This window comes from Castanea sativa, chromosome 12 (assembly GCF_040712315.1).
Source record: "Castanea sativa cultivar Marrone di Chiusa Pesio chromosome 12, ASM4071231v1".
Classification (NCBI taxonomy): Eukaryota; Viridiplantae; Streptophyta; class Magnoliopsida; order Fagales; family Fagaceae; genus Castanea; species Castanea sativa.
The window spans coordinates 42,670,839-42,684,611 of NC_134024.1; the positions used below are offsets into that span (position 1 = coordinate 42,670,839).

At 38.1% G+C, this 13,773-nt stretch overlaps 2 protein-coding genes across 2 annotated transcripts; both read left to right on the plus strand.

Annotated features, from left to right (window-relative positions):
• Positions 1-383: 383 nt before the first annotated feature.
• Positions 384-5,395, plus strand: LOC142619119 (TPR repeat-containing protein ZIP4). Its single transcript, XM_075792187.1, has 5 exons — positions 384-1,742; positions 3,154-3,343; positions 3,467-3,499; positions 3,719-4,339; positions 4,527-5,395. The coding sequence occupies exons 1-4, from the start codon at positions 412-414 to the stop codon at positions 4,013-4,015; spliced, it is 1,851 nt and encodes a 616-aa protein (XP_075648302.1). The 5' UTR covers positions 384-411; the 3' UTR covers positions 4,016-4,339; positions 4,527-5,395.
• A 389-nt stretch (positions 5,396-5,784) lies between these two features.
• Positions 5,785-11,215, plus strand: LOC142618293 (rhodanese-like domain-containing protein 4A, chloroplastic). The gene is made up of 3 exons (XM_075791202.1): positions 5,785-6,534; positions 7,484-7,586; positions 10,780-11,215. The coding sequence occupies exons 1-3, from the start codon at positions 5,891-5,893 to the stop codon at positions 10,975-10,977; spliced, it is 945 nt and encodes a 314-aa protein (XP_075647317.1). The 5' UTR covers positions 5,785-5,890; the 3' UTR covers positions 10,978-11,215.
• The last annotated feature ends 2,558 nt before the right edge of the window (positions 11,216-13,773 follow it).

A 13,773-nucleotide genomic window follows, 5' to 3' on the forward strand; every position in this document is an offset into this window, starting at 1 on the left:
GACCACAAGTCACGATGTTCTAGAAAAAACAATAAAAGTACCATAGATAAAGTAAAAAACTAGTTGAAATAGTAAAATAGTATTTATGAATAGTACAAAAAAGTATAATAGGACTTATAAATAGTAGCAAAAGTAAATTGAATAGTAACAACAATAAGTTAAATAGTAAAATTAATTGTCTTTTTTAGCCCATGCCAAACATACCCTTAAGCTATAATTTTTTAACATATTACACAAAACATATTTGAAAATATTTTACTTCAAAATATTATACAAAATTGTGATAAGATTTGGGGGTAAAACACTAACTAGGTATTTCGGCCTAAATATATATTTATTTATAGGACGCATTCATTCAAATTTTTGAAAAAGACAAAGGCGAAGTGTGTGAATTGGCGCCAAAGGCAAAAAATGAGAATAGCAGAGATATCATCATCACCATCACCTTCAACTCAACACCAACAAGATTCCCAACTCCTTCTGTCTCAAATCGAATCTTCAATCAAACAATTGGAGCATTTCTCTTCGACTCTCAACAACACTAACACTAACACCAACACCATCTCCTCCAATCTTCGTCAATCCCTCACTCACCTGAGTCAACTCGGTCCCTTCTCCTCCGAGTTCAACCTCCATCTATGGAAACTCAGTTACCGTCTCTGGAACTCCTGCGTCGACTTCTCCAACCTCAACTCCAAACTCCGCTCCTCTTCTTCTCCTTCTGCTGCTGCTTTGTCTCTCGACCTCGCCAAGCTCCGCCACATCGCTGCCGATATCCTCTCCCTCGCCGGAAACGCCTCCGGCGTTCCTTCTCCGTCCATCAAGTCCGCTTCCTTCTACTACAAGACCGGCCTCATCTGGCATGACCTTCGCCGCTTCGACCTCGCTTCCTCTTGCTTCGAGAAAGCCACCGATCTTCTCTCTAACTCCAACGCCGCCGCCGCAATCTCCGCCGACGATGCAACGAAACTTCTCCTCGATGTCAATCTCGCCAGATCTCGTACCGCCTGGGAACTCTCCGACCGAAACCTCGCCGTCGCTTTGCTTAGCCGGTCTAAGACCTTGCTTCTCTGCTCCGATCACTACGGTTCGCTCGCTAACCAGTACTTAGCCTTCGGAAAATCTCTTCTATCGAAGAAGAATGAGTCTGAATCTCTCTCCGAAGCTCTCAAATTGATGAAGGAAGCATTGGATCTGTGCGAGAAAGTCGGAGACGGAAATCTGAGAGAATTGAGATGGAAAACGCTGCGGTTCATCTCAGCCGTCCATTTACAGAAAGAAGAGTACGAGAGCGTGATCAAGTGCGTTAGGGTTCTGAGACAGAGTGAAGACGAGAAAAAACAGCATCCGAGTCTGCCAGTAATGGCGGTGAAGGCCTGGTTAGGGTTAAGAAGGTTCGGTGAAGCAGAGAAGGAGCTCAGGGGCATGGTGGTAAATACTGGAATTCCGGAGGGGGTTTGGTTGTCTGCGGTGGAAGCCTATTTTGATGCGGCGGGAGGGTCAGCCGGGGCAGAGACAGCCAAGGGGCTGTTCTTGGGGCTAATGGGGAGGTGCCATGTAAGCGCCGGGGCGGCGGTGAGAGTGGCTCACAGGGTGGTTGGGGATGGTGTTGAGAGTGAGGGGTCTAAAGTGAGGGCTAAAGTGGTGGCAGAGCTGGTCTCCGATGACAGAGTTGTGGCGCTATTTGCAGGCGAGGCGGTAGCTAAGGAGAGGATGGCAATGCACGCTGTGCTTTGGAATTGGTAATCACTGAACTGAACTCCAAATCTTTTATGTTTCATGATGATTAAATTGTCAATTTCAATTCCATATTGATTTCATCACAGCTATAAGTTAAAGCTGTATTTAGTAATTTATTATTAGCATTTGGATTCTCATAACAAAATCCATCTATATTTGAAATTTTGAATGTGGGACTGGTTTATCAAAATCAGTACTAATCCCTCCATGGAGGATCAAACTTTATGTTGGGATTTTATTGGCTTCTTCTGATTCCTTGTCTCCTTTGCCGCATGGAAAAAACGTCTACCCCTCAATCAAGTTCCTAATTACTGATAACATAGGGAACTACTTTCGACTATAGAAGTTGATTCATAATGGTTTGCTACAAAATGTTAGTACAAAGTATAACATTGTTACTTGGATTGATTCTACAAGGGCTCTGATTTAAGAAATGAAAGGCCATATCAAAGCATTTTTCATTCTGATTGTTGTGTTTGACATCTAAATGAGCCAAAATACTTGGAACTTAGAATATCTTAGTCCTTTTGTTCCTATTTGTTCCCTCTGCAACTCTTTTTCTATTCCTGAGTAAGTTTGAACCAGGATCAGATGATCACTAGCCCTTCAAAGGAGTCTCCTAAAATAAAATGAATTCCTGGGGTACTGTTCTATATGTCTGTCAGCTTTGACCATTGCATGCATCATATGGGTAGTGTTCTATATGTTTGAGAACACTTCCAAACTTTGGTAGATAGATTTAATCTGTTTGGATCTTCATTAGGTCATTGCTAGGTAATTTAATAATGTATCTTCTGGCGTAGGATATTAGGGATTGTTGCTGCTCATTTCTTCTCTCTGAACAGCTCAGTGAATGAAGGTTTTCTTATTAATTATATATATATATATATATATAAGTGAATTTGTATTACACAGAGAAAATCAGTACAAAAGCATAAGGGCATATCATACCCCAGCGAAAAACTATAACCAGGCCAGGGAAGTAAAAGAACACTAGCATTGACACCAACCTGTGACAAGGAAGAATATTCTAATCACAGCTTTCCAATACAACTTTAAACTGATTTACAAAACTAAATAGTTCTTGAGAAGATGGACTCAGATAGTTGACCTCTGAAACCAGCAATTCTGTTGATTCTTCTCCACTCTCTTCAGCATACTCAACTTCCTGCTGAACCACATAAACATGTTTCCAATAATGTTGAAAGATTCAAATACTGACCGTATCTTCCACTCTTACCTCCCACTTAAAATGTTAGAATTCTCATGTGTTGGACCCATGGTAATTTATCACATGTTGCATTTGAAACAACACAGTGATGCCCTCTGCCTCATAAGAAAATATGAGATTAATTGAAAGCACTCCTTCAATCCAAGTGCATTTATTTCAACCGTTTTCTGTCTTTGTTACAGCGCTGCTGACTTCTTTCGATCAAAAGATTATGGGACAAGTGCAGAGATGTTTGAAAAATCAATGCTTTATATTCCATATGATATCGAGAGTAAAATTCTCCGAGCTAAGGGCTTTAGAGTTTTGTGCCTCTGTCACCTTGGTCTATCTCAGCTTGATCGAGCTCTAGAGTATATCAATGAGGCTGAAAAGGTATTTTAAATAATAACTATAAGTTGGGATTCTGGCCTCCCAAGATAGTTAAGATCTTGAAACGTTTAGAACCGTATAAATGTGACTAATATTTTAACTTTTAATGCTTTTCTATGTCTGTAGCTGGAGCCCAACATAGCCTGTGCTTTCCTTAAGGTTCTCTCTCTCTCTCTCTCTCACACACACACACACACACACACACACACACTTGCATGTGTTGATACAAGCACAGACAAGTTGCTGTCATATGTTGGACCAGCAAAACACTGCCACTGTTAGCTTCAGTGCTAAGCTTGATAACAAACGCACGCTTCCCTGATCTCCCCAAGATTATCTAATAACATATGTGCAAACTTGATATTTTGTTTAATGTAGTTCAAGATTTACCTGCAAAGGAACGACCATGATTGCGCTATTAGTCAAATCCAAGCAATGACAACCTGCCTCGATTTTACAACAGACTTTGTCTCCCTCTCAGCTCATGAAGCTGTTGCTTGCCGTGCTCTTCCTGTTGCTGTGGCTGCTCTATCGAATCTACTAAACTTCTATACCCCAGGAAAATCAATGCCTACAACAGAAATTGTAGTGCTACGTACCTTGGTTACAATCCTTACTCAGCAGCCTGGCAATGAACTGGAAGTTGTGAAATTTATAAAACGTGCTCATAATTGAGCATCTGAACTTGGTTCAGATCTCTTCTTTGGAAAAGGGGAGATTGGAAGACGGGAATGGAATTGGTTTGCTGTAACTTCATGGAATTTAGGGACAAGAACTGGAAAGGAGGGTAACTACGAACTATGTGCTGAATTTTTTAGATTAGCTTCAGAAATATACTGTGTTCCGGTTGATGGGCAAGCGGAAGAAAACAATGTTATGGTTTGCAAATCGTTAATACTGACCGTATCTTCCATGATAGCTTCAGAGAAACAAAGGAAGGCTGCATTGTCAGAAAGTGAAGTGAATGAAGCTGTAAAACTGCTAGATAAAGCAGGGAAGGTATGGATTATTAGTTATTTGTTTGACTGATAAAGCACTTGATGCCTCAAAATCTTGCTCTCAGTGTTGATATATAATATTAATGATAAATTGTATCCATCATAATCCACTGGGAATGATACAGGCCTACAATTTATGCTCTAATATTCCCTAACTCCCTCTTAATGGCATTCTTTCATGGAAGCAGATACTGAAGTCAATCTCAACTGGGACTCGACTAAATGATGATCAAATTACCACACTTGAACCTGATCTCTTCTTCATATACACCTTCAGTGCCTATGATATAAAAGGAAGGCTAAATGATTTAGCATCGCAGCAACTCCTGGTGAAAAGTTTTGCCAGTTCAAAAGCTTGCAATTCCAAGCATCTCCTTCAGATAGGCCTTACTGCCTCACAGGCTCCACAGTCCAATCATGAAGTAGCTACCTTTGCTTTAAATGAGTGCCTCTCATCACTTCTTTCTTCTCCATCTCCAGATTTCGAAAATGTGGCTCTTATTCTGCGGAAGCTTATTGCAGTAGCAAGTATTCATAAGGGTGATACAGATGATGATGCTGTGTATGGCATGTACAAACAAGCTTACCAAATAATGGTGGGGTTGAAGGAAGGAGAGTATCCTACCGAAGAGGGAAAATGGCTTGCCATGACAGCATGGAATCGGGCAGCACTGCCAGTGCGATTGGGGCAGATTGAAATGGCCAAGAAATGGATGAATATTGGCATGGAGCTTGCTAAGCGCATTCCAGGAATGGAGACTTACAAGGCATGCATGGTAGATTTTGTTGATTGCTTTCAAAAGAAATGTAATGTGCAGAATAATGGTGAAAACAGGCCTCAGCTAGTGGAATGATGTATACATCTGTTGTACAGGAAATTAATGGTACATCTTCCTTGTACAGATGAACTTTTAGGTGCATAAAAAATTTACTCCATATAATTCAATTTAGGTCTTTTTAGGCTAGTGGGATTGGCTTTTCCACTTTCTGTATCAGCTCTTTTATTTGTGACTAGAAATTGCATGTGAAGAACAATGGCGAAATAGAATTTCGGACCCTTAAGATGATTATCATTGCTCTTTTATTTTATATTCACCTTTTCTTTAGTAGGAATACCAAAACAATTTCTCGTTAGAAAATTTTGGAGTAGCAAGGCATCTTTTAAATAAAAGTAACAGTCTATAGGATGTTTACTTAAATTTATATTTACCACGCTTCTCTCAATTTCTGAAAAAGAAATCTATTTTTACGTTCATTCTTGGGAATATTTATTTTCTTCAGGTCAAAAGTTTGTGGATTTAAAATTTTAAATCCTCTAGTATTAGTGTATTTTTAAAATGAAGGAATATGTAAGTTCTAAGGACAAATAGCAAGTTGAAAAAGTTTCTTTCTTCTTGGACCAAAGAAGAAAAAAATAAAAATAAAATAAGAGAAAAAAAAAGAAAAAAAAAAAAAGAAAAAAAAAGAGAAGACCCAACGGAAAACGAGAGAAGCCAATCGCATAAACTGATATACTGCCAACCTTGCCTTTATCCTCTCTCTCTCTGTCCAAATGTTCCTCATGGAGTCTCTTTCCATGGTCGTCTCATCTTGTCCACTCAAAACCCAGAAACCATGTAGCTCTAAGCCCATTTCCACTTGCCATTTTTTAGCTTCTCATAAACCCCATTTCCCCACCAACAAAACCCCTCTCCAAAACCATCCTCTGCTTCTCCAAACCTCTCATTTGGCTCCCCTGTTTCAAAATCTAACAAAAACCCAACTCTCTCTCACTCTAATCAACCTCCTCACTCCTCTTCCTTGCTTTGCTTCTGAACCTGTTGTCTCTGACAAAATTAACCTGGAGTCAGTGTTACTTGCGATTGATGATTTTTTTAACAGGAACCCATTTTTTGTTGCTGGGTGTACTTTTATTTGGCTGATTGTCATACCTCTAACTGACGAGTTTTTCTTAAGAAAATACAGGTTCATTTCTGCCATTGATGCATTTAGGAAACTCAGGGACGACCCCAATGTTCAGCTCTTGGATATTAGGGACAATAAGACTGTGAAGTATTTGAGGTCTCCAAATTTGAAGATACTGAACAAGGGTGTGGTCCAAGTTCAGTATTCTGAGGGAGATGAAGATGGGTTTGTGAAGAAGGTCTTGCAAAGTTTTGGGGATTTGTCAAGTACTGTGGTCTGTGTTCTGGACAAGTAAGTGTCAAAATTTTATATTCAAAGTAACTCGTACCCTTTGAGAAACAAGATGTTTGGATTTTTTGGGAAGATAACAACCAATTGAGGCCTTAATATAACATATAGATACACTGGTGAACCCAAAAGATTAAGACTATCGGTTTGGGCCAGTTTTGTTATATTATTTCAACTTCTTCACTTTTTTTTGTTTGTTTGTTGTCTTGGTTATTGTTGTAGTTGCTTAGTATATTTGAAGTGTGCATTAAATTTACACTAAGAAAAGGAAATAATTCTGTTGCATGTTGTCATTATTAATTCGCTATTTTTTCCCTACAGTATAGAAAGTTAAACATTGAAATAGAGTACAAAAAATGGGCTTTGGAGTTGGTAAAAAATGCCCCCCCCCCCCCCCCCCCCCTTCTCTCATGTGGCTCAGTTGTTCAATTCTAAAAGATGAAAATGCACCATTCTTCTTAAAAAGCTTGCAATTTATAAAGAGTAGAGAAATAACTTGTCATAGATTGCTCATTTGGCTTATTTTCTGTTTCCCTTAACTCAACTGAATTTGTTATAAACTTGAATATCATTCCCAAATTTGTTTGTTCTAAGTATTGTTGTAGAGGTTAAAGATGAATTCAGTTCAGTACAACTGTTTCTTTTCCTTTCTTTATTGGTATTATTGTTGTTCTGTAGCTAATTTAACTGTCAATTGAATACTTCCTATTGAAATTTATGCTGTTTTCATGACTTGTGAAAAGAATGTTGTAGTTGGTTGACCACTAGTTAGCTGTAAAAATTGTTGTCTGTCTAAGTATTTCAGTTTTCTTTCTTGATAAATAAATGCTCTGCAAAGCATATGTCTATGGTGTAAAGATTACATCAAGCTCCAGGCTTTCTGATTTTAACTTCCCTTGTTTGCACCAAAACATTCTTAATTTCATCAGTAGTTTCTCTTTTTGTAAGGTAGTTTTGATGGCAATTCCATGAAAGTGGCTGAGTTATTGTTCAAGAATGGTTTCAAAGAGGCCTACGCAATCAGAGGTGGGGTCAGAGGCGACAAAGGGTGGTTGGTATGCCTCTTTCATTCTTTTTCTCTCTATGTCAACCAGTTTTCCCCTATAGCATGGATATTAGTTTCTTTTCATTCATACATTTGTTGTAAATGGTCCACATCTGGTTGTGTCAAGATCTGTGTAACTAATCCTAATTATAAATCACTTTTGGTCCTGATTAGCTAAAAATTATTAAGTAATGGTAGGTTGGTTATATATGAAGAGACTGTAACTTCTAGGTTAGTTGTGTTCATCTACATCATATGCATGTGAGCTACGTTGCAACAGAAGAATTTGGATGTGCAGAGTGCTGACACCATCTTGACACTTGTTGAGGAAGAATAGATTTAGGGAAATCTGTCTACATACTTGTGGGCTTAGGATTTGGAGAATTTGTGGATTTAGGGTTTAGAATTTCAGAAGAAAGAGCTGGGTTTTGAAAAGTTAGAAATTAGGTAGCTATATGGTAGGTAAAATATGAGAGATTTCAGGGTTTGGTAGTGGAAGGCAAAAGGTTCTATTTTGGGTTGCAAAGAAGAAAATAACACTTGTTGCTCAAGGATTGTGAACAGTCCTGTGAAAAATGCTGTGAACGTTCCCATGAATAGTATCCACAAAAGAAAACAAAGCAGATCAATAAGCATTCTAGGCACACAAGCCTTCCAAAAACCAATATGCTCAAATTTTCTACTAATCAACTCTGAATTATTTGAGTACAGAAGTACACTTCTATAGTCTCTAGATCTTAACTCTCATGATAAGACTAGAATTCCCTTTTGACTAGTAAACAAGCTCCTAAATGAATTGGACTAAAGCCTACACATAGAACCCATAAACTACATAACTCACATATAGGTTAAATAAAAGTCCAGACCTACAAATATAATTATTACTGACCTAATTAACTACCAAGTATATTGCTTGACTTTGCCTTAGGCTTCCAAAGAGGATGCTTCATATCTAACCATGTTATAGATGCATCATCACTTTGTCTACCTATACTGCAGTTGTAAGTTGTAACACTTCCAACTCAAAAATTTCAATCCATGCAGGAAAAACATTTCATTAGGAAACTTGATTTTTTTTTTTTAACCTTTCAAAAAAAAAAAAAAGTTTTATCTGCATGGATTTCAAAGCCACTTCAAGACCCTACAATAACCATATGCAAGATTTGTAAACCTACTATAACTTAGGAATTGTTGACAAGCTGAGAAGCATGGACATGGTGATTCAACATGATAGGCTCTACATGGGGATTTTATTTGGAAAGAAAAGAAAAAAAAAAACAAATGGATAGGACTTAGGGTTTTGCTTGAAGTCAACATCAAGTGAATAAAACATAAAAATAGATAAAACCTTTGTATCGGCACCTAGGGTTGCTTGGAATTAGCAGCAAGCATGATAGAAACCCAATAGTCAGCTCCTAGGTTTGCTTGGAATTAGCACCAAGCACTGGAAGTAAACCTCCACCCCAATTTTTTAAATTCACAATCGACTGCTTACAATACTGCATTTTGGGGCCTTTAAATGCACCCCAAATTACATCATAGAAGGAAAGGAAATAAATTTCTAACCCAATAAGGAAAGGACATAACTTGTAACCTATTACATTAAATGCAATATAAAAAGAGAATAAAATCCTAAAACTCTTAGCATGCATGCATCACCACCAATAGGAAGATAACATGTGCATTGCACATGTCAAGGGCAAATGTTATCTTCCTATTGGTGGTTGGAGCCAAACTTTGTCCTATTTTATTTATTTATAGGCATATTTTTATTTTAAGTTATAAATAACAACTATCAAAATCTTTAAAAACATATCTAAAATCAAAGGAAAACTCTTAGCTTAGTTCCCTAGTAGCTTTTCTCTTGTTGTTCATCATCATGAACTTCTTGTATGACTTTCTTTCTTTAATTTATAAAAGCTTTCTGATTACTTATCAAAAAAAAACATGCATGCAAGAGTGTCCCCAACATGTTTGATGCGGTCATGCTGAGGAATTTTAAGTTCCTGTTTGTCAAGAATATGTACATAATTTGAACTGATTGAATGAATAGTTCAAGACCCAGGTTGATCAAAGGGAGAAGTGCAAGTCAGCTTAACTCAAGGAATCCTTGTAAGCCATGTACATGGGTCAAGAAATTTAGGGAAATTATAACTAGAACTGGTTTATAAAGTAGAGAACCTAGGTCAATGTTTTATGACTACTACAGTAGTTGGGAGTATCTATAAATGAGTCACTTTTGTGGTTAGATACAGCGTTAAACACTGAAAAACAGAGCTCTGAAGAATTGACAAACCAGGACTGGTTTTACACTTTTATCCTCACTCTCACACAACTGCATATTCAGAACAATTTTGTTTACATTATTCAGGCAAATGTATAAACATATTCCTCTAGGATACTTCACATATTTAGGTACAGGTTTTACCAATTACTTGATGTACTCAGAAAGTTGTGTTAAATTCCATGTAAGGCCTATCCTTAGCAATGAATTGAAAGAGAAAAGAGCTCAATAAAGTCATCTTAATCTTTTTTCTTTTTCTCCAGATTAGGTTCTGTGTCTTGCACATGAAGGTTTTATCTATCACAGTATCACTAAATAAAAAATAATTAGCCAGTCCACAAAGCATGCTATTTCCTTTTCTGTTTTGTTATTGTCTTTTGTATGCCTCTGTGTTTGTAATGGAATTTAAGAATTGAGCCCAAAAATGCCATCTTTAATGTGAGCCTTGTATATTTTTTCATAGTCCCATTATTAATACTATTTATCACTTCTCTCATAGGAAAAGGAAATTTGTTAACTTTTGTTAGATCTTAGGAAAAGTGGAGAAATTATTAGATCATAGGAGGATTGCTGACGTGGTTCTTCCAACCAATGAGACAATGCCATCTACGCAAATGTATCTACGCAAATGTGTGAGTGAGATTCCTAATTAGCATAAGAAATAAAAAATAAAAATTACCATGTGATGTCACATTTATATAAATAATGACATTTTATTGGTTGGAAGGTTGAGGAGGACCACGTCAGCAATCCTCCTAGTAGACCTAATAATTTCTCGGAAAAGTGCATCTTTGGCACTTTCTTTGGTAATATCATTGAAATTTTGCTCAATTCACTCTGATTTGTCTTTTCTTTTATAAGAATTTACTTTTGATGTTTGGTAAAGTTATTAATTTATATAGAAATTGAGCTTTTGTAGGCAATACAGGATTCTCTTTTGCCTCCTTCGGTGCATATCTATCCCAAGAAGAAGGTTAAAACTTCTCAACAACTTAGGATGAATGGAGTTATTCAGCAAACCAAAGATGAAAATGGTTCTGCCTCTTCTGCTAATATCCCTATAGAAGAAAAATGGATAAATGATGGTCATCTGAACAAGACAACAGAATCCCAATAGTAATATATGTCCAGCTTCACTCTCTCTCGGTTGCGTGTTTGTGTAATATGTTTTATATTAACACAATAAGTTTAATATAGAGCTTTTGATAATTGTAAATGCAAGCTTGAACCTTTCATGTCTAAATACCACCACGCTCCATGGTGTGCAGCTGAATGTAAATTTTAGCACAAGGCATTTTTCAAAGTCGTGCTGCCAATGGCAAAGGAAAAAAAAGGGTTAGGTGTGGTTTTGCATACTTCGCCATCTTTCTCATAACTCACAAAAAATTGAATTATGGTACTTTTTATTTTTTTTAGTCACAAAGTCAAAGATGATAACTTTTAAGATTATCCACTCTATTATGGTGATTATAACTTTCTTTGTGGGTGAATCATTATAGTGATTATTATTGACAAAATTTTGTTTTTTGTTTTGAGAATCAAGATAAGGATATATTATTAGCTTAGGCCATTCAAATCAACCATGTATATAGAGTTAAGTTCTAGTGGTATTTCTTCCATCCAGATCGACATAAAAGGGGTAGAGGATGCTCGTCTAGCTAAAAGCATGTGCCAACCCATTACATTGCCTCCTAACATAAGATAAACTCATCAATGAAAACCGAGACATAAGAACTTAAATATCTGCAGTCAGGTGACCATAGTGAGCCAGAGAGTTGCAACCCGTCTCCAAGGACTTAAAAAGGATTTCAGAGTCTCCTTCAAGAGCGATGTTGTCGAAGCCAAGCTCAAGTTTGAGTTCCAATGCTCTCCGTGTAGCCAAGGCCTCTACCTCTATAACTGAAGCAGGCAAGGGTATTTGCTGAGTAAGCAAAGCCATGCTTTTTCCTTGTTCATTGCGGATCACTACTCCTAAGCCAGCAAGACCTTCCTCTGCAAATGTAGCTCTGTTGAAGTTGACCTCGTAGGCATGCTGGGTTAGTGCTTTCCAAACTGTTGATGGGCGTTGTTGGGTTGCTGAACACCAACACTGCAAGTGCTTGTCTCTAGGATTCGGTCTTGAGCAAAAGCAATCACTTGGCCGAGCGGGATTGCTGGCTTGCCCAAGCGCAAATTATTCCTCCTATTCCATATTTTTTACAGCACAACAGCAAAAAGATTAGGGTCCCTGTTACTTGCAAAAATGAGCTCAAAAATGTTAGTGAAAGAGGAACACGCCTGAAGCGTGCTATAATTTGGCTGAGATCTCCATACAAGCTGCAAGGTTGGGCAAAGGAATAAGGTGTGAACAACATCTTCATGATGCATCTTGCAGGCATCACAACAGTCCTTAGTAATGACTCTTCTTCGGACCAAATTTGTCTTGGTTGGCAATGAATCTTTACAAGCTTTCCAGGCAAGGTGCTTAACTTTATTTGGGACTTGAAGCCCCCAAATCTTCTTCCATAGTGGCTTGAGCATCGAACCATCAGATGGCCCAGGTTGGCCATGAGTCTGTTGTTCATGCAAGTATCTATATCTTGACTTGATTATGTACACTCCATCGGGGTTAAACGGCCAAATTAAGACATCATCCTGTATTGATCTGCAGAGAGGCATGTTTTTGATAATGGCTGCTTCAAAATCATATAAAAAATTATCAATAACATCCGTTCTCCACTCCTTAAGGTTTGGATCAATCAAGTCACTAACCATGCTTACTCCCGTTCCTTCAATCCGTGGTGAAAGAACCTTGGAATTAGTTGTGGTGGGTAACCAATTTTCACCCCAAATGTTGATAGACCTGTCCGACCCTATCCTCCATTTCGTCCCTCGTTTGATCACATCCCTACGCTTCATAATACTCTTCCAAGCATACGAAGAGTTGGCTGGAATTTTGGCCTCCATAACCGAAGTATCAGGGAAGAACTTTGCCTTGAAAACACAGTAGAACAAAGATGACTTGTCATGGAGCAACCGCCAAGTTTGTTTAGCCAAGAGTGTGTGAGAGTCTGTTTTCAGACAGTATCCAGGGCCAAGCTTAAACAAGGACCCCGAACCCTCTAGTTGTAGTTTGAAGGGGCTGGGCTTGGTCTACCGCAGCTAAATGGACCATTTACAGACCAAGTGATACACAGGGCAAGACTCCTGCAATACAGATACACTAGCAAGCGAGGATATATGTATTGATCAACGAGAAAAGCAGCAAAGGCAGACAAAAGTAATAAAGAAGAAAAAAACACAAGATAATTGTTCGGGATCCTCAAGTCAGTAGGAAATATTTCATTAGTTTTCCTAAATGTGAATTACAATGAGCCCACTAAGACGTAATAAAAGGTTCAAATAAGCTCAAAAATTACAGACTTAGATGAGTCTTTGAGCCTCTAAGACTTGCAAAGTTTGAATCCTTTTGAATCAGAGCATGTGCTATAGTGGCTGTTTTTGGAATACTGGGAGATGTTTCCCTGTTTTCTTTGAGTTTTACAGAGCCTTTTCTTAACGATTCTATGTGATTTCCTTCTTGCTGAGTACCCTTCAACGTTGGTTGCTTCTTCCTTTTATAGTGTCACTTTAGGATTCTGGGGTACCATTGATTTTTCCCCCTTCTCTCCCTGGGTACCAGAGCCTCTGTTTGTCCTAGTCTTTCTGACGACTGATTCTTTCCTTGTTTCTCATAGTTCTCTTCCTTTGATGTTTTTTTTTCTTCAAAAGTGACTTGCTGACCTTCCATTTTGAGGTGCCTTTTGGGGAGCTGACCTTTAACTTTGCTCCCTCCAAGTTTTCTCTGTCTTCTCTGTTCAGGCTTAGCCCCCTTTTGGCCGCCCCTCTCCTTTTGTCATTTTTTCCTGGGAAGCCAAGTCTTCCTCTACCAAAT

Coding starts and splice junctions, on each gene's coding strand:
- LOC142619119 (XM_075792187.1), top strand. CDS start 412: ATGAGAATAGCAGAGATATCATCATCACCATCACCTTCAACTCAACAC. Junction 1,743..3,153: donor CACGCTGTGCTTTGGAATTG/GTAATCACTGAA, acceptor TCTTTGTTACAG/CGCTGCTGACTTCTTTCGAT. Junction 3,344..3,466: donor ATATCAATGAGGCTGAAAAG/GTATTTTAAATA, acceptor CTATGTCTGTAG/CTGGAGCCCAACATAGCCTG.
- LOC142618293 (XM_075791202.1), top strand. CDS start 5,891: ATGTTCCTCATGGAGTCTCTTTCCATGGTCGTCTCATCTTGTCCACTC. Junction 6,535..7,483: donor GTGGTCTGTGTTCTGGACAA/GTAAGTGTCAAA, acceptor TTTGTAAGGTAG/TTTTGATGGCAATTCCATGA. Junction 7,587..10,779: donor GAGGCGACAAAGGGTGGTTG/GTATGCCTCTTT, acceptor GAGCTTTTGTAG/GCAATACAGGATTCTCTTTT.